Raw genomic sequence first — 20,140 nt, 5'->3', positions numbered from 1 at the left:
ACTTCAGGAACTGAAGCCAGTTCTTTCTGGAAGAAAATCGACAGGGCCGAAATTTGAACCTTAATGGACCCTAATTTTAGGCCCATAGACAGTCCTGTTTGCAGGAAATGCAGGAAACGACCCAGTTGAAATTCCTCTGTAGGGGCCTTCCTGGCCTCACACCACGCAACATATTTACGCCAAATACGGTGATAATGTTGCACGGTTACATCCTTCCTGGCTTTGATCAGGGTAGGGATGACTTCATCCGGAATGCCTTTTTCCTTCAGGATCCGGCGTTCAACCGCTATGCCGTCAAACGCAGCCGCGGTAAGTCTTGGAACAGACAGGGTCCCTGCTGGAGCAGGTCCTTTCTTAGAGGTAGAGGCCCCGGGTCCTCCGTGAGCATCTCTTGAAGTTCCGGGTACCAAGTCCTTCTTGGCCAATCCGGAGCCACGAGTATAGTCCTTACTCCTCTCCTTCTTATGATTCTCAGTACCTTGGGTATGAGAGGCAGAGGAGGGAACACATACACTGACTGGTACACCCACGGTGTTATCAGAGCGTCCACAGCTATTGCCTGAGGGTCCCTTGACCTGGCGCAATATCTGTCTAGTTTTTTGTTGAGGCGGGACGCCATCATGTCCACCTTTGGTTTTTCCCAACGGTTCACAATCATGTGGAAGACTTCTGGGTGAAGTCCCCACTCCCCCGGGTGGAGGTCGTGTCTGCTGAGGAAGTCTGCTTCCCAGTTGTCCACTCCCGGAATGAACACTGCTGACAGTGCTATCACATGATTTTCCGCCCAGCGAAGAATCCTTGCAACTTCTGCCATTGCCCTCCTGCTTCTTGTGCCGCCCTGTCTGTTTACGTGGGCGACTGCCGTGATGTTGTCCGACTGGATCAACACCGGCTGACCCTGAAGCAGAGGCCTTGCTTGACTTAGGGCATTGTAAATGGCCCTTAGTTCCAGGATATTTATGTGAAATGACGTTTCCATGCTTGACCACAAGCTCTGGAAATTTCATCCCTGTGTGACTGCTACCCAGCCTCTCAGGCTGGCATCCGTGGTCACCAGGACCCAGTCCTGAATGCCGAATCTGCGGCCCTCTAGAAGATGAGCACTCTGCAACCACCACAGGAGAGACACCCTTGTCCTTGGAGACAGGGTTATCCGCTGATGCATCTGAAGATGCGATCCGGACCATTTGTCCAGCAGATCCCACTGAAAAGTTCTTGCGTGGAATCTGCCGAATGGAATCGCTTCGTAAGAAGCCACCATTTTTCCCAGGACCCTTGTGCATTGATGCACTGACACTTGGCCTGGTTTTAGGAGGTTCCTGACTAGCTCGGATAACTATATACACAACAAGAAAGTGGGCGCTAGTGTATTGACTGTGAGACACCTTTAAAAACACTGGCCCTCATTCCGAGTTGATCGGTCGCAAGGCGAATTTAGCAGAGTTACACACGCTAAGCCGCCGCCTACTGGGAGTGAATCTTAGCTTCTTAAAATTGCGACCGATGTATTCGCAATATTGCGATTACTAACTACTTAGCAGTTTCAGAGTAGCTCCAGACTTACTCTGCCTGTGCGATCAGTTCAGTGCTTGTCGTTCCTGGTTGACGTCACAAACACACCCAGCGTTCGCCCAGGCACTCCCACCGTTTCTCCAGCCACTCCTGCGTTTTTTCCGGAAACGGTAGCGTTTTCAGCCACACGCCCCTAAAACGCCGTGTTTCCGCCCAGTAACACCCATTTCCTGTCAATCACATTACGATCGCCGGAGCGAAGAAAAAGCCGTGAGTAAAAATACTTTCTTCATAGTAAAGTTACTTGGCGCAGTCGCAGTGCGAACTTTGCGCATGCGTACTAAGCGGATTTTCACTGCGATGCGATGAAAAAGAACGAGCGAACAACTCGGAATGAGGGCCACTATTCGGTGGCTGCAGCTTCTATATTTGAGGTGCTGATCCTCAAAAAAATATATAGACAAATATAGAAACAAAATAAGAAGCGCTGTCACCAATAGTGAAGAATGTTAAAAATATATTTATTACCGTTATAACACACAATATATTAAAACAAATGAAACCCTTTCTGCTGAAATGTTAGCAAAGCTGCAATATAGCTAAAATGGTAACTTTATATTATTAATATTAGGAGGCTCCTTTATTTATACTTAGAAGATGTTACAGTTCTTTGAAAAAGTCCTTGGATGTACTTAAGTGAATGGAGAAATCTCCAGAGTGTGCACACTCCTCAGGTGGAACCACTAATGCAGAAGTTCACTATTGATCCTTTATATCATTAAATGATCCACACAAATAATTTGTAAAAGGGTCCACTGCAGAATACAAATGAAATCAGATTATGTATTTCTTTTACCTCCGTTCAAGCACTGAACTATGATGGTCCAATAATTAAGAGACTTTTCTGGGGTGCATAATTAGACATTCGTTTGATGTTTCAATTAGAATCAGAGCATGGCCCGTTCTATAGCAGCGTTGAGTTCATATGATATGCTTACCCCCGTCTCTATTAGTTCCGGACCCGCCGAGGTTTCATTCACCGATGCGGGCGCCGGCTGCCCGTGGCTTGTACTCGGTGTGAAGGATCTGCACGGAGCTTAAGGTTGCCTTGCTCCGACTGTGGTTCCCGTATGTGGATCAATCAATGGAGCAAAAAATGGAGCCACCAGCATCAATTATTCAGCAGAAAGGAATGGCAGGATACTTAACGCGTTTCTCAGCCTCAAAACAGGGGCTGCTTCCTCAGAAGTCATAACTCCCTGGCTTTCTCCTCCGGGAGAAACACCTTTTTCTGGACTGTGTCCAGAATCATCCCTAGGAACAGCAGACGTGTCGTCGGAATCAGCTGCGATTTTGGAATATTTAGAATCCACCCGTGCTGTCGTAGTACTACTTGAGATAGTGCTACTCCGACCTCTAACAGTTCCCTGGACCTTGCCCTTATCAGGAGATCGTCCAAGTAAGGGATAATTAAGACGCCTTTTCTTCGAAGAAGAATCATCATTTCGGCCATTACCTTGGTAAAGACCCGGGGTGCCGTGGACAATCCAAACGGCAGCGTCTGAAACTGATAGTGACAGTTCTGTACCACAAACCTGAGGTACCCTTGGTGAGAAGGGCAAATTGGGACATGGAGGTAAGCATCCTTGATGTCCAGAGACACCATATAGTCCCCTTCTTCCAGGTTCGCTATCACTGCTCTGAGTGACTCCATCTTGAATTTGAACCTTTGTATGTAAGTGTTCAAGGATTTCAGATTTAAAATAGGTCTCACCGAGCCGTCCGGCTTCGGTACCACAAACAGCGTGGAATAATACCCCTTTCCCTGTTGTAGGAGGGGTACCTTGATTATCACCTGCTGGGAATACAGCTTGTGAATGGCTTCCAATACCGCCTCCCTGTCGGAGGGAGACGTTGGTAAAGCAGACTTCAGGAACCGGCAAGGGGGAGACGTCTCGAATTCCAATTTGTACCCCTGAGATACTACCTGCAGGATCCAGGGGTCCACTTGCGAGTGAGCCCACTGCGCGCTGAAATTCTTGAGACGACCCCCCACCGTACCTGAGTCCGCTTGTAAGGCCCCAGCGTCATGCTGAGGACTTGGCAGAAGCGGGGGAGGGCTTCTGTTCCTGGGAAGAGGCTGCCTGCTGCAGTCTTTTTCCCCTTCCTCTGCCCCTGGGCAGATATGAGTGGCCTTTTGCCCGCTTGCCCTTATGGGGACGAAAGGACTGAGCCTGAAAAGACGGTGTCTTTTTCTGCTGAGAGGTGACCTGGGGTAAAAAGGTGGATTTCCCAGCCGTTGCCGTGGCCACCAGGTCCGATAGACCGACCCCAAATAACTCCTCCCCTTTATACGGCAATACTTCCATATGCCGTTTGGAATCCGCATCACCTGACCACTGCCGCGTCCATAACCCTCTTCTGGCAGAAATGGACAGCGCACTTACTCTTGATGCCAGAGTGCAAATATCCCTCTGTGCATCTCGCATATATAGAAATGCATCCTTTAAATGCTCTATAGTCAATAATATACTGTCCCTGTCCAGGGTATCAATATTTTCAGTCAGGGAATCCGACCAAGCCACCCCAGCACTGCACATCCAGGCTGAGGCGATTGCTGGTCGCAGTATAACACCAGTATGTGTGTATATACTTTTTAGGATATTTTCCAGCTTCCTATCAGCTGGCTCCTTGAGGGCGGCCGTATCAGGAGACGGTAACGCCACTTGTTTTGATAAGCGTGTGAGCGCCTTATCTACCCTAGGGGGTGTTTCCCAACGCGCCCTAACCTCTGGCGGGAAAGGGTATAATGCCAATAATTTTTTAGAAATTAGCAGTTTTTTATCGGGGGAAACCCACGCTTCATCACACACCTCATTTAATTCATCCGATTCAGGAAAAACTACGGGTAGTTTTTTCACACCCCACATAATACCCTTTTTTGTGGTACTTGTAGTATCAGAAATGTTCAAAACCTCCTTCATTGCCGTGATCATGTAACGTGTGGCCCTACTGGAAAACACGTTTGTTTCCTCACCGTCGACACTGGAGTCAGTGTCCGTGTCTGGGTCTGTGTCGACCATCTGAGGTAACGGGCGCTTTAGAGCCCCCGACGGTGTTTGAGACGCCTGGACAGGTATTAACTGTTTTTCCGGCTGTCTCATGTCGTCAACAGTCTTTTGTAAAGTGCTGACGCTATCACGTAATTCCTTCCATAAGACCATCCAGTCAGGTGTCGACTCCCTAGGGGGTGACATCACTATTACAGGCAATTGCTCCGCCTCCATACCATTTTCCTCCTCATACATGTCGACACAACGTACCGACACACAGCACACACACAGGGAATGCTCTGATAGAGGACAGGACCCCACTAGCCCTTTGGGGAGACAGAGGGAGAGTTTGCCAGCACACACCAGAGCGCTATATATATATACAGGGATAACCTTATATAAGTGTTTTTCCCTTATATAGCTGCTGTATTGATTAATCTGCCAAATTAGTGCCCCCCCTCTCTTGTTTTACCCTGTTTCTGTAGTGCAGGACTGCAGGGGAGAGTCAGGGAGACGTCCTTCCAGCGGAGCTGTGAGAGAAAATGGCGCTTGTGTGCTGAGGAGATAGGCTCCGCCCCCTTCTCGGCGGCCTTTCTCCCGCTTTAAGGAAAAACTGGCAGGGGTTAAATGCATCCATATAGCCCAGGAGCTATATGTGATGTATTTTTCGCCATCTAAGGTGGTTTTATTGCGTCTCAGGGCGCGCCCCCCCCCCCCCAGCGCCCTGCACCCTCAGTGATCGGAGTGTGAAGTGTGCTGAGAGCAATGGCGCACAGCTGCGGTGCTGTGCGCTACCTTATTGAAGACAGGACGTCTTCTGCCGCCGATTTCCCGGACCTCTTCTGTCTTCTGGCTCTGTAAGGGGGCCGGCGGCGCGGCTCTGGGACCCATCCATGGCTGGGCCTGTGATCGTCCCTCTGGAGCTAATGTCCAGTAGCCTAAGAAGCCCAATCCACTCTGCACGCAGGTGAGTTCGCTTCTTCTCCCCTTAGTCCCTCGGTGCAGTGAACCTGTTGCCAGCAGGACTCACTGAAAATAAAAAACCTATACTTAAACTTTTTCACTAAGCAGCTCAGGAGAGCCACCTAGTGTGCACCCTTCTCGTTCGGGCACAAAAATCTAACTGAGGCTTGGAGGAGGGTCATAGGGGGAGGAGCCAGTGCACACCAGGTAGTCCTAAAGCTTTTACTTTTGTGCCCAGTCTCCTGCGGAGCCGCTATTCCCCATGGTCCTTACGGAGTTCCCAGCATCCACTAGGACGTCAGAGAAACATGGTCTATGTGTATTAGAATAGAAACTTAAAAAAAGAGGTTTAAAAAAGTACACCATTTAGCAGCATGGCTTACTGTGCCTATAAAACCCCATCAAAAGCCTTCTATTTACATGGGTGAAGCAAATGAGTGTAGTATGGATGTGCAGGTGTAAGTGGTGATCACATGGTGAGAGGTGACAGTGGGGTAAGAACAGCTGACAGTTTATGGCAGGATTGTAAGGGAAAATTATAAGTGGCGCAAGAAAGACACCTTTGTGGGAGATATTTCCCTACCCAAATAGGAACAGCATCTCTGTTTCTCTATCTGATGAAGTCATGTCTTTTCTAGGTCATCTAAAATCTTATTACATCTTCATTTTACCTGTAATTTGTTTTTAATTAAATATGTGACCTGTGGGAATTCTATGACAATACAGATCATTCAAAGAGTGATCATCAACGCATCAGGAGAGAATATCTAACAATACACAGGAGATTTACCAAATCTTGCAGAGAGAGAAAGCAGAGAAGTTGCTCAGAGCAACCATGAGCTTTTATTCGTCATTCTAGCACAGCCTGTAAATGGCAGACGCTGACTGATTGCTATGGACAACTTCTCCACTTTATCTCCCCCTTACTCTATTGCATCTTAACATGTTTAATCTCCAATTAAGGTTTCTATTTTCAAATTTATGACACTTTCCATTGATTTGTGACCATTGAAATAAACGGATTTAAGGTCTCTGGTATAGACGTGTATATTAAAAGTATATAAACAAGATTATATAAAGTACACCATTCCACAAAGCACAGCAGTAACAAGAACTGTAGTGACAGCTAGGATAGGATCATATTGAAGTTGGATAGAGATAACAAGGAGAAAGTATGCAGCAAAATGCAACTGTTAATGCAGGATGACCAAGAATATTTTGTGGTCCCCAGGTAGCACCCTCCCACAGGAAGCTCCCCCTCACCATAGAGATGTGAAGATGGGAAAGCACTTAGGGTGTTGCGCCCACCCATTTCTGCATAGCGGGGCATGGAGTTCACCACAGCTTGCAGGTACTTCTCCTGCTCCAATGAAGTGGAATCTGTCTGGGACGGGCCTGAAAACACAGAAAATAAACAATGGTCACAATGTGCCAAAATCGCTTGACAGCACTGTATAATGTAAATGTATAACGGACACAATATTGAGAAAGGTATAGCAAGAAGCTGTGTCTGTGGATAAACTCTTACAAGAAATCCCTGAAACTAAACAGCTGCAGGAACAAATTTGTGCTGAAGGCTGCCTCTGCCAAGGCCAAAAATGGTTGACAATCAGGGGTGCAGACCTGGGACTATGAGTTGGATGCAAATCCCACTGCCACCGCATCTTTGTATGCAGCGGATCTGATATGCCAGACGTTCATAGTCTGCAGATCCGCTCTGTCAGTCCCTCCATTGGTTACCGGTATTCTACCGTATTAAATATAAAATACTTTTACTCACATACAAGGCTATTAACCAAACTGCACCAATATACATTTCTTCACTCATCTCAAAATATCTCCCTATCCGACCTCTCCGCTCTGCACAAGATCTACGTCTCTCATCCACACGCATTACTTGTTCACACTCAAAATTACAGGACTTTATCCGGGCTTCACCCACTCTGTGGAATGCCCTCCCACGCACAGTAAGACTCGCCTCTAGTCTCCAAACCTTTAAATGTTCCCTGAAAACTCACCTCTTCAGACAAGCCTATCAAATTCCAGACCCACCCACTTTCCCTTCAGTGCTTCCCTATCTAATTACATCCTCTGTAGAGTATTCATAACATCACATATCTTGTCTTTCTTTAGTCTCACACCCTCCTGACACTTGTATAACTTTGTGGGGTATCATCATACAACCCATTAAGAACCTAGCAATCTGGTGGACCATTATGCAATAGGTATCATCTATCCTTGTGTATCTATGCCTATTTCCCTATAGATTGTAAGCTTGCGAGCAGGGCCTTCCTACCTCTATGTCTGTCTGTTTTTACCCAGTTTTGTTCTATTACTGTTGTTCTAATTGTAAAGCGCAACGGAATATGCTGCGCTATATAAGAAACTGTTAATAAATAAATAATAAATATGCTAATGTCGCAGCCTCTGTCTTGTGTACAGAGTCGTCCTCAGCCGGCATCACAGATAAACAAGGACGCAGCTTCGAGCGCACATCGGTCGTACCACTGGACCTCTCAGCAACCCTATGGTTACTGAAAAGTCTGTCACAACTAAGCTGCCGGGGCAAGTCATACTGCGTAGAAGGATGCAGGCGTTGGCTGTGACACGCCCACAAGATGGCTGTGACACTCCTGTGGTTTTGGTAGCCATCCAGTTACCTTCCACAAGCGGGCACTATCAATCAGTCTGCATCCTAATCCACACTACGACCGCCATCACGGCAGACCAGTGTGGCACGTGCCAAATATGGAAAATAAATAAATAATAATAATAAATCAGCCAACGGCAAAAATACCTTTGAATCAGGCCATTTATTATTATGATTATTTATGTAGCATCAGCATATTCTGCAGCATTTTGCAATCAATGTTTGTGAAATATAACACAGAGCTGCAAGCCTGGACACTGCAAGCCTGGACAAGTCAATTAAGTAACCAGGTAATTTCTCTTCTTCAAAGTATTCTATGGGTTAAATTGAGTCACTTCCAAGTTAGATAAAGGCAGATAAAGTTAAGCCCAGGATGGTATACAATGCAGCTCCTTCTCTTTCCTGTTACTTTGTAACTTCACCAGCACTCTCTGAAAATTATATACAGTGCATCCGGAAAGTATTCACAGCACTTCACTTTTTCCACATTTTGTTAAGTTACAACCTTAAGGCCCATACACACTGGGCGATTTTGAGCTGAAAGCAGCTCACTTTTGGTGTGTGGAGCTGCTTTCAGCTCAAAGCCACCCAGTGTGTATGCACAAGCGATGAGCGGTGAGCCGCAGTTCATCTACTGGTATTACCAGTAGATGAACGGCGGGGTGAGCGGCTTTCCATAGCGTCCTGCTATGGAAAGCCGTTCACCCCCGCTGACATCGCTGGGTAGGGGGGAAAAGTGCACAGTGTGTATGCACTTAGCGCTTTTCAGCCCAGCGATCATCGCTTTGCATACACGCTGGGCAAAAACGCCCAGTGTGTATGCACCTTAATTCCAAAATGGAATAAATTATTTTTTTCCATCAAAATTACACTATGCCCCATAATGACAATGTGAAAAAGTATTTTTTGAGATTTTTGCAAATTTATTAAAAATAAAAAACTAAGAAATCACAGGTACATAAGTACTCACAGCCTTTGCCATGAAGCTCAAAATTGAGCTCAGGTGCATCCTGTTTCCACTGATTATCCTTCAGATGTTCCTACAGCTTAATTGTCCACCTGTGGTACATTCAGTTGATTGTACATGATTTGGAAAGGCACACACCTGTCGATATAAGGTCTCACACTTGACAATGCATGTCTGAGCAATAACCAAGCATGAAGTCAAAGTTACTGTCCGTAGACCTCTGAGTCAGGATTGTCTCGAGGCACAAATCTGCGGAAGGGCACAGAAAAATATCTGCTGCTTTGAAGGTCCCGATGTGCACAGTGGCCTCCATCATCAATAAATGGAAGAAGTTCGGAACCACCAGGACTCTTCCTAGAGCTGGCCGGCCATCTAAACTGAGCAATCGGGGGAGAAGGGCCCTAGTCAGGGAGGTGACCAAGAACCCGATGGTCACTCTGTCAGAGCTACAGCATTCCTCTGTGGAGAGAGGAGAACCTTCCAGAAGGACAACCATCTCTGCAGCAATTCACCAATCAGGCCTGTATGGTAGATTGGCCAGACGGAAGCCACTCCTTAGTAAAAAACACATGGCAGCCTGCCTGGAGTTTGCAAAAATGCACCTGAAGGACTCTCAGACCATGAGAAACAAAATTCTCTGGTCTGATGAGACAAAGATTGAACTCTGTGGCATGAATGCGAGGCGTCATGTTTGGAGGAAACCAGGCACCGATCATAACCAGGCCAATACCATCCCTACAGTGAAGCATGGTGGTGGTAGCATCATGCTGTGGGGATGTTTTTCAGTGGCAGGAACTGGGAGACTAGTCAGGATAAAGGGAAAGATGAATGCAGTAATGTACAGAGACTTCCTGGATGAAAACCTAGGCAAGAGCGCTCTTGACCTCAGACTGGGGCGACCCTAAGCACACAGCCAAGATATTAAAGGAGTGGCTTCAGGACAACTCTGTGAATGTCCTTGAGTGGCCCAGCCAGAGCCCAGACTTGAATCCGATTGAACATCTCTGGAGAGATCTGAAAATGGCTGTGCACCGAGGATTCCCATCCAACGTGATGGAACTTGAGAGGTGCTGCAATGAGAAATGGGCGAAACTGCCCAAAGATAGGTGTGCCAAGCTTGTGGCTTCAGATTAAAAAAGATTTGAGGCTGTAATTGCTGCCAAAGGTGCATCAACAAAGTATTGAGCAAAGGCTGTGAATACTTATGTACATGTGATTTCTTAGTTTGGTTATTTTTAATAAATTAGCAAAAATCTCATAAAACTTTTTTCACGTTGTCATTATGGGGTATTCTGTGTAGAAGTTTGAGGGAAAAAAATAAGAATTTACTTACCGATAATTCTATTTCTCGTAGTCCGTAGTGGATGCTGGGGACTCCGTAAGGACCATGGGGAATAGCGGCTCCGCAGGAGGCTGGGCACAAAAGTAAAAGCTTTAGGACTACCTGGTGTGCACTGGCTCCTCCCCCTATGACCCTCCTCCAAGCCTCAGTTAGGATACTGTGCCCGGACGAGCGTACACAATAAGGAAGGATTTTGAATCCCGGGTAAGACTCATACCAGCCACACCAATCATACCGTACAACCTGTGATCTGAACCCAGTTAACAGCATGATAACAGAGGAGCCTCTGAAAAGATGGCTCACAACAATAATAACCCGATTTTTTTGGTAACAATAACTATGTACCAGTATTGCAGACAATCCGCACTTGGGATGGGCGCCCAGCATCCACTACGGACTACGAGAAATAGAATTATCGGTAAGTAAATTCTTATTTTCTCTAACGTCCTAAGTGGATGCTGGGGACTCCGTAAGGACCATGGGGATTATACCAAAGCTCCCAAACGGGCAGGAGAGTGCGGATGACTCTGCAGCACCAAATGAGAGAACTCCAGGTCCTCCTCAGCCAGGGTATCAATTTTGTAGAATTTTACAAACGTATTTACTCCTGAGCAAGTAGCTGCTCGGCAAAGTTGTAAAGCCGAGACCCCTCGGGCAGCCGCCCAAGATGAGCCCACCTTCCTTGTGGAATGGGCTTTTACAGATTTTGGCTGTGGCAGGCCTGCCACAGAATGTGCAAGCTGAATTGTACTACAAATCCAACGAGCAATAGTCTGCTTAGAAGCAGGAGCACCCAGCTTGTTGGGTGCATACAGAATAAACGAGTCAGATTTTCTGACTCCAGCCGTCCTGGAAACCTATATTTCCAGGGCTCTGACAACGTCCAGCAACTTGGAGTCCTCCAAGTCCCTAGTAGCCGCAGGCACCACAATAGGTTGATTCAGGTGAAACGCTGAAAACCACCTTAGGGAGAAACTGAGGACAAGTCCTCAATTCCGCCCTGTCCGAATGGAAAATCAGATGAGGGCTTTTACAGGATAAAGCCGCCAATTCTGACACGCACCTGGCCCAGGCCAGGGCCAACAGCATGACCACTTTCCATGTGAGATATTTTAACTCCACATATTTAAGTGGTTCAAACCAATGTGACTTTTGGAACCCAAAAACTACATTTAGATCCCAAGGTGCCACTGGAGGCACAAAAGGAGGCTGTATATACAGTACTCCTTTCACAAACGTCTGAACTTCAGGGACTGAAGCTAGTTCTTTTTGGAAGAAAATTGACAGGGCCGAAATTTGAACCTTAATGGACCTCCATTTCAGGCCCATAGACACTCCTGTTTGCAGGAAATGTAGGAATCGACCTAGTTGAAAATTCCTCCGTCGGGGCCTTACTGGCCTCGCACCACGCAACATATTTTCTCCAAATGCGGTGATAATGTTTTGCGGTTATATCTTTCCTGGCTTTGATCAGGATAGGGATGACTTCATCCGGAATGCCTTTTTCCTTCAGGATCCGGCGTTCAACCGCCCTGCCGTTAAACGCAGCCGCGGTAAGTCTTGGAACAGACAGGGTCCTTGCTGGAGCAGGTCCCTTCTTAGAGGTAGAGGCCACGGATCCTCCGTGAGCATCTCTTGAAGTTCCGGTTACCAAGTCCTTCTTGGCCAATCCGGAGCCACTAATATAGTGCTTACTCCTTCCATCTTATAATTCTCAGTACCTTGGTTATGAGAGGCAGAGGAGGGAACACATACACTGACTGGTACACCCACTGTGTTACCAGAGCGTCTACAGCTATTGCCTGAGGGTCCCTTGACCTGGCGCAATACTTGTCGAGTTTTATAAACATGTGGAAGACTTCTGGGTGAAGTCCCCACTCTCCCGGGTGGAGGTCGTCCACTCCCGGAATGAATACTGCTGACAGTGCTATCACATGATTTTCCAGCCAGCGAAGAATCCTTGCAGCTTCTGCCATTGCCCTTCTGCTTCTTGTGTCACCCTGTCTGTTTACGTGGGTGACTGCCGTGATGTTGTCCGAATGGATCAACTCCGGGTGACCTTGAAGCAGATGGTCTTGCTGAGCTTAGAGCATTGTAAATGGCCCTTAGCTTCAGGATATTTATGTGAAGTGATGTCTCCAGGCTTGACCATAAGCTCTGGAAATTCCTTCCCTGTGTGACTGCTCCCCAGCCTCGCAGGCTGGCATCCGTGGTCACCAGGACCCAGTCCTGAATGTGCGGCCCTCTAGAAGATGAGCACTCTGCAACCACCACAGGAGAGACACCCTTGTGCTTGGTGACAGGGTTATCCGCTGATGCATCTGAAGATGCGACCCGGACCATTTGTCCAGCAGGTCCCACTGGAAAGTTCTTGCGTGGAATCTGCCGCATGGGATTGCTTCATAGGAAGCCACCATTTTTCCCAGAACCATCTCATTGATGTACTGAGACTTGGCTCGGTTATAGGAGGTTCCCGACTAGCTCGGATAACTCCCTGACTTTCTCCTCCGGGAGAAACACCTTTTTCTGAACTGTGTCCAGGAATCAGCTGCGATTTTGGAATATTGAGAATTCAATCGTGCTGCCGCAACACTACCTGAGATAGTGCTACACCGACCTCCAACTGTTCCCTGGATCTTACCCTTATCAGGGAATCGTCCAAGTAAGGGATAACTAAAATTCCCTTCCTTCGAAGGAGTATCATCATTTCGGCCATTACCTTGGTAAAGACCCGGGGTGCCGTGGACCATCCATACGGCAGCGTCTGAAACTGATAGTGACAGTTCTGTACCATAAACCTGAGGTACCCTTGGTGAGAAGGGTAAATTTGGACATGAAGGTAAGCATCCTTGATGTCCCGAGACATCATGTAGTCCTCTTCTTCCAGGTTCGCAATCACTGCTCTGAGTGACTCAATCTTGAATTTGAACCTCTGTATGTAAGTGTTCAAAGATTTTAGATTTAGAATCGGTCTCACCGAGCCGTCCGGCTTCGGTACCACAACAGTGTGGAATAATACCCCGTTCCCTGTTGCAGGAGGGGTACCTATGATTATCACCTGCTGGGAATACAGCTTGTGAATGGCTTCCAAAACTGTCTCCCTGTCAGAAGGAGACATCGGTAAAGCCGACTTTAGGAAACGGCGAGGGGGAGACGTCTCGAATTCCAATTTGTACCCCTGAGATATCACCTGAAGGATCCAGGGGTCTACTTGCGAGTGAGCCCACTGCGCGCTGAAATTCATTGAGACGGGCCCCCACCGTGCCTGATTCTGCTTGTAAAGCCCCAGCGTCATACTGAGGGCTTGGCAGAGGCGGGAGAGGGTTTCTGTTCCTGGGAACTGGCTGATTTCTGCAGCCTTTTTCCTCTCCCTCTGTCACGGGGCAGAAATGAGGAACCTTTTGCCCGCTTGCCCACGAAAAGACTGCGCCTGATAATACGGCGTCTTCTCGTGTTGAGAGGCACCCTGGGGTACAAACGTGGATTTCCCAGCTGTTGCCGTGGCCACCGGGTCTGAAAGACCGACCCCAAATAACTCCTCCCCTTAATAAGGCAATACTTCCAAATGCCGTTTGGAATCCGCATCACCTGACCACTGTCGTGTCCATAACCCTCTACTGTTAGAAATGGACAACGCACTTAGACTTGATGCCAGTCGGCAAATATTCCGCTGTGCATCACGCATATATAGAAATGCATCTTTTAAATGCTCTATAGGCAATAATATACTGTCCCTATCTAGGGTATCAATATTTTCAGTCAGGGAATCCGACCACGCCAACCCAGCACTGCACATCCAGGCTGAGGCGATTGCTGGTCGCAGTATAACACCAGTATGTGTGTAAATACCTTTTAGGATGCCCTCCTGCTTTCTATCAGCAGGATCCTTAAGGGCGGCCATCTCAGGAGAGGGTAGAGCCCTTGTTCTTACAAGCGTGTGAGCGCTTTATCCACCCTAGGGGGTGTTTCCCAACGCACCCTAACCTCTGGCGGGAAAGGATATAATGCCAATAACATTTTAGAAATTATCAGTTGTTATCGGGGGAAAACCACGCATCATCACACACCTCATTTAATTTCTCAGATTCAGGAAAACTACAGGTAGTTTTTCCTCACCGAACATAATACCCCTTTTTGGTGGTACTCTTATTATCAGAAATGTGTAAAACATTTTTCATTGCCTCAATCATGTAACGTGTGGCCCTACTGGAAGTCACATTTGTCTCTTCACCGTCGACACTGGAGTCAGTATCCGTGTCGGCGTCTATAACTGCCATCTGAGGTAACGGGCGCTTTAGAGCCCCTGACGGCCTATGAGACGTCTGGACAGGCACAAGCTGAGTAGCCGGCTGTCTCATGTCAACCACTGTCTTTTATACAGAGCTGACACTGTTACGTAATTCCTTCCAACAGTTCATCCACTCAGGTGTCGACCCCCTAGGGGGTGACATCACTATTACAGGCAATCTGCTCCGTCTCCACATAATTTTTCTCCTCATACATGTCGACACAACCGTACCGACATACAGCACACACACAGGGAATGCTCTGATAGAGGACAGGACCCCACTAGCCCTTTGGGGTGACAGAGGGAGAGTTTGCCAGCACACACCAGAGCGCTATATATATATACAGGGATAACCTTATATAAGTGTTTTTCCCTTTATAGCTGCTGTATCTTTAATACTGCGCGTAATTAGTGCCCCCCCTCTCTTTTTTAACCCTTTCTGTAGTGTAGTGACTGCAGGGGAGAGCCAGGGAGCTTCCCTCCAACGGAGCTGTGAGGGAAAATGGCGCCAGTGTGCTGAGGAGATAGGCTCCGCCCCCTTATCGGCGGCCTTATCTCCCGTTTTTCTATGTATTTTGGCAGGGGTTAAATTCATCCATATAGCCCAGGAGCTATATGTGATGCATTTTTTTTGCCATCCAAGGTGTTTTATTGCGTCTCAGGGCGCCCCCCCCCAGCGCCCTGCACCCTCAGTGACCGGAGTGTGAAGTGTGCTGAGAGCAATGGCGCACAGCTGCAGTGCTGTGCGCTACCTTGTTGAAGACAGGACGTCTTCTGCCGCCGATTTTCCGGACCTCTTCTGTCTTCTGGCTCTGTAAGGGGGCCGGCGGCGCGGCTCTGGGACCCATCCATGGCTGGGCCTGTGATCGTCCCTCTGGAGCTAATGTCCAGTAGCCTAAGAAGCCCAATCCACTCTGCACGCAGGTGAGTTCGCTTCTTCTCCCCTTAGTCCCTCGATGCAGTGAGCCTGTTGCCAGCAGGTCTCACTGAAAATAAAAAACCTAAAACTAAACTTTTCACTAAGCAGCTCAGGAGAGCCCCTAGTGTGCACCCTTCTCGTTCGGGCACAAAGATCTAACTGAGGCTTGGAGGAGGGTCATAGGGGGAGGAGCCAGTGCACACCAGGTAGTTCTAAAGCTTTACTTTTGTGCCCAGTCTCCTGCGGAGCCGCTATTCCCCATGGTCCTTACGGAGTCCCCAGCATCCACTTAGGACGTTAGAGAAATACATTTATTACATTTTGGAATATGGCTGTAAGATAACAAAATGTGAAAAAAGTGAAGTGCTGTGAATACTTTCCTGATGCACTATAGTATTTGAAATATTCAGTACTCTCCTTCAGTACTACATGGCAGTCCTTACAATAAAATACAGTGCTACAGGGTACACAATAAAGGGGGGATGGAAGGGGGGGGAGGGACAAAGGTAAACAAATACAAATTGAGCCACAAATTATGCCTATGATGTTTGAATTTGCCACATGATGCCTATTCACACATGTGATTCATTTAAGTGGCTTTAAAGCAGTCACTCGCAGAGCTGCCATCCAAGCTGGGGCAACTCTTATGAAGCAATGCGCTCAATGACTAGTAAATCTTGAGACTAAACTGAAAGACTTAGACACTAGGAATAAAAGTTCACCGTCTGCAGCTTTACGTAAAGAGATATCGGAAGTGCGTAGTCAATTGCAGAAATTGTTGATGGCTCAGATGCAATCTGCATTAAACAGACTCCGCCATAAATTCTATTTCTTTGGTAATCGGTTAGGCAAGATGTTAGCATACCAAAAATAGGATCAACAATTTTTCTCTTCATCTAACACTAGATGAAGAGAAAAAATGGTTAATCCTATTCTTGGCTTGCTGCATCCGAAATTTACACCTCCTGAACCCCCTCTCGAAGTAGGTGCTGCTATAAAGTCCTTATCCCGTGGCAAAGCTCCAGGGCCGGACGGGTTTATCAAGGATTTCTATATTACATTCTGGGAGCTTTTGATACCTCATTTGGCTGAGCTTTTTAAAAATATCACCTCACTTGGGGCTCTTCCCAATGTTGGAGGCGCATATTGTAACATTGCCCAAACCTGGGAAAGACCCAGCACATTTCCAAAATTATCACCCTATTGCTTTTTTGAATGGTGATATTAAGCTATTTGCGAAACTGATAGCCACGCGTATTAACTCCTTTTTACCCTTGCTGATACACTCTGACCAAACTGGGTTTGTTCCTGGCAGGCAAGCATCCGACAATACTCACTGGGTATTAGGTCTGATTGACTCCCTGGCTCAGGATCGGGCACCTTCTCTTGCTGTAGAATCGTCTTCTTAATTTTTACATTCTGTATTTAATTATATGTACAATTATCCCTCATTAGTATTCAGTTAAGCCATTTGGACATTAAAAATTATATACAGAAAAAAATCCCCCTTTTTTTTTACAAAGTAATAAATATCTATATATTTTTAAATTCCTATCTGTTTATTTGTCCTTTGTTTAAGTAAAAGCGCTGGGAGTAACCAATTTATACACATTTAAACAGGGCCAGTGGAACCCCTTATTTTCCTTAGCAGCTACTTAAACTTTAGGTGTCAGAGCAGCCCTCAAAACACATTTTTAGTATCAAATCCTGATATACACAAGGGCCCTGAACGAGGAGATCTGGGCGCTGTGGAAGTAGACTCAATCGATAGACTCTGAAGGTCTGAGAACCAATGCCGTCTGAGCCACGCTGGGGCAATCAGCAGCAGGAGTCCTCCTTCTTGCTTGTACTTCCTTATTACCCTGGGCAGAAGCGACACCGGAAGAAACACTTAGGGCAGTCGAAAGTTCCATGGAATTGCCAGCGCATCCACGAACCCTGCTTGAGGATCCCTTGTCCTTGCTCCGAAGACCGGAACCTTGTGATTGTGTCGAGACACCATCAGGTCTACTTCTGGGAGACCCCACCTGTCCACTGGGAGTTGAAATACTTCTGGATGGAGGCTCCACTCTCCGGCGTGTACGCCCTGACGACTGAGGAAGTCCGCTTCCCAGTTTAGGACCCCCGGAATGAACACTGCCGATTTGGCTGGCAGATGGCGTTCCACCCACTGAAGAATCCTTGATACTTCCCTCATTGCCATGCGGCTTAGAGTGCCGCCTTGCTGATTTATGTACGCCACCGTGGTGGCGTTGTCCGACTGTACCTGAACAGACCTGTCCTGTATTAAATGCTGGGCCAGGTTCAGAGCATTGAACACTGCCCGCAGTTCCAGAATGTTTAATGGGAGGAGAGACTCCTTCTTGGTCCACCGACCTTGAAGGGAGTGTTGCTCCAACACCACGCCCCAACCTCTCAGACTGGCATCCGTCGTCAGGAGGAAATCCAGAAGGGACGACCCCTGCTCAATCGTTGGTCCTGCAGCCACCAGCTCAGTGACAGACGGATCTACGGAGACAAGGAGATCATGTGACACCTGATCCGATAAGGCAGGACGTCCTATTTGGATAGAATCATTTTCTGTAGAGGGCAGGAATGGAATTGAGCGTACTCCACCATGTCAAAAGCCGACACCATGAGATATAGCACTTGCATCGCCGAGTGTTGCGACACCTGCGGACGAGATAGGAAACATCGAATCCTGTCCTGAAGTTTCAGGACCTTCTCCTGAGACAAGAACAACCTCTGGTTGTGAGTGTCCAATAATGCCCCTAGGTGCACCATTCTCTGAGCAGGGAACAGGGAAGACTTCTTCCAGCTGATGAGCCACCCATGGGCTTGCAGAAACTGGAACGTCAGATCCAGATGACGTAGGAGAATTTCTGGGGAATTTGTCAGGATCAACAAGTCGTCCAGATACTGGAGGATCCTGACCCCTTGATAGCGAAGTACTACCGCCACAACCTTTGTGAAGACACGCGGGGCCATGGTCAAACCAAAAGGTAAAGCCCGCAATTGATAATGGAGGTTGTCCACAGCAAACCTCAGGTACTGCTGATGCGACATTGCAATAGGGATATGCAGGTAAGCATCCCGTATGTCCAGGGAGACCATATAATCCCCAGGCTCCAAGGCCAGAACAATAGAGCGAAGAGTTTCTATACGAAACTTGGAGACGCTCACAAATTTGTTCATGGACTTGAGGTTGAGAATGGGCCGAGAGCACCCATTCGGTTTCGGGACTAGGAACAGCGGTGAATAGTACCACTTGGTCTCTGAGCCAAAGGCACCTGTACTACCACTCCTGTGTCCAGGAGGGACTGTACCACCGAATGAAGATTTGCCTTCACCTGATCGGAAGGGGCGTCTGTCAGGCAAAATCGATGAGGGGGACGATTCTTGAAGGATATGGCGTATCCGCGAGTGACGACTTCCCGTACCCAGGCATCAGAAGTGGTCTTCAACCATTCCTGGGTAAGCCCTAGAAGTCAGCCTCCCACTCTGGGATCCCCCAGAGGGAGGCCCGCCCTGTCATGCAGCAGGCTTGTCAGTTTTGGAAGCCGGCTGATGGCCAGCCCAAGCAGGTTTAGGCTTGGGCTTTAGTGGTTTTGGAAGTGCGAGCCTGTTTCGGGTACACCTGACCTTTGGCTTTACCTGAAGGATGAAAGCGAAAGGAAGTACTCTTGACCTTCGGCACCGAAGGAGCAATACTAGGTAGACACGCTGTTTTAGCAGAAGCTAAGTCAGCCTCTATCTTGTTGAGGTCCTCTCCAAAAAGATTGTATCCCTTAAAAGGGAGCACCTCCAGGGATTTCTTAGAGTTCATGTCCACAGACCAGGACCGTAGCCATAGAATCCGGCGAGCCAAAATGAATGTAGTAGAAGCTTTGGCCGTCAGAATACCGGCATCAGAAGTCGCCTCCTTAATGTAATGAGATGCTGTGACAATATATGGGAGACATTGTCTAGCGTTATCAAAAAAGCTGGACGTGAGCTCCGCTCCCACCTCCTGAGCCCACGCTTCAATAGTCGGCCGATGCACAGCACCTGCCAGGGTGTAAATCGCGTTTAACCAACCCTCCACACGCTTATCGGTCGGTTCTTTCAGAGACGTGACGGTAGTTACAGGCAGAGCTGAGGATACCACCAGCCGCGCCACCTGCGAATCCACTGGCTGGGGTGTTTCCCAATTCTTACTTAGCTCCGCAGCGAGGGGATAGCGAGCCAGCATCTTCTTGTGAGGTGTGAATTTCTTTCCTGGATTTTCCCAGGATTCCTGACGAATGTCAACTAAATGGTCAGAATGAGGTAAAACTTGTTTAACCACTTTCTGACGTTGAAACCTATCCGGTTTCTTAGGAGCAGATTCAGGCTCTGGGTCATCAGTAATTTGAAGAATTAGTCTGATAGCCTCCAATAAGTCAGGAACATCCACCTGTGAGACAG

The 20,140-nt window shown here is 47.6% G+C and overlaps 1 protein-coding gene across 8 annotated transcripts in view; it reads right to left on the bottom strand.

The window, feature by feature from the left end:
• Positions 1-20,140, bottom strand: part of SBF1 (SET binding factor 1) — a 421,239-nt gene that overhangs the window by 105,425 nt on the left and 295,674 nt on the right. For all 8 annotated transcript variants that reach the window (XM_063926659.1, XM_063926653.1, XM_063926655.1 and 5 more), the window contains one exon: positions 6,792-6,923. In XM_063926659.1, the coding sequence (XP_063782729.1) occupies positions 6,792-6,923 (132 nt within the window). The remainder of the gene's footprint in view (positions 1-6,791; positions 6,924-20,140) is intronic.

This window comes from Pseudophryne corroboree, chromosome 6 (genome assembly GCF_028390025.1).
Source record: "Pseudophryne corroboree isolate aPseCor3 chromosome 6, aPseCor3.hap2, whole genome shotgun sequence".
NCBI classification, from domain to species: domain Eukaryota; kingdom Metazoa; phylum Chordata; class Amphibia; order Anura; family Myobatrachidae; genus Pseudophryne; species Pseudophryne corroboree.
This window is presented reverse-complemented; position numbering and strand designations above follow the sequence as displayed.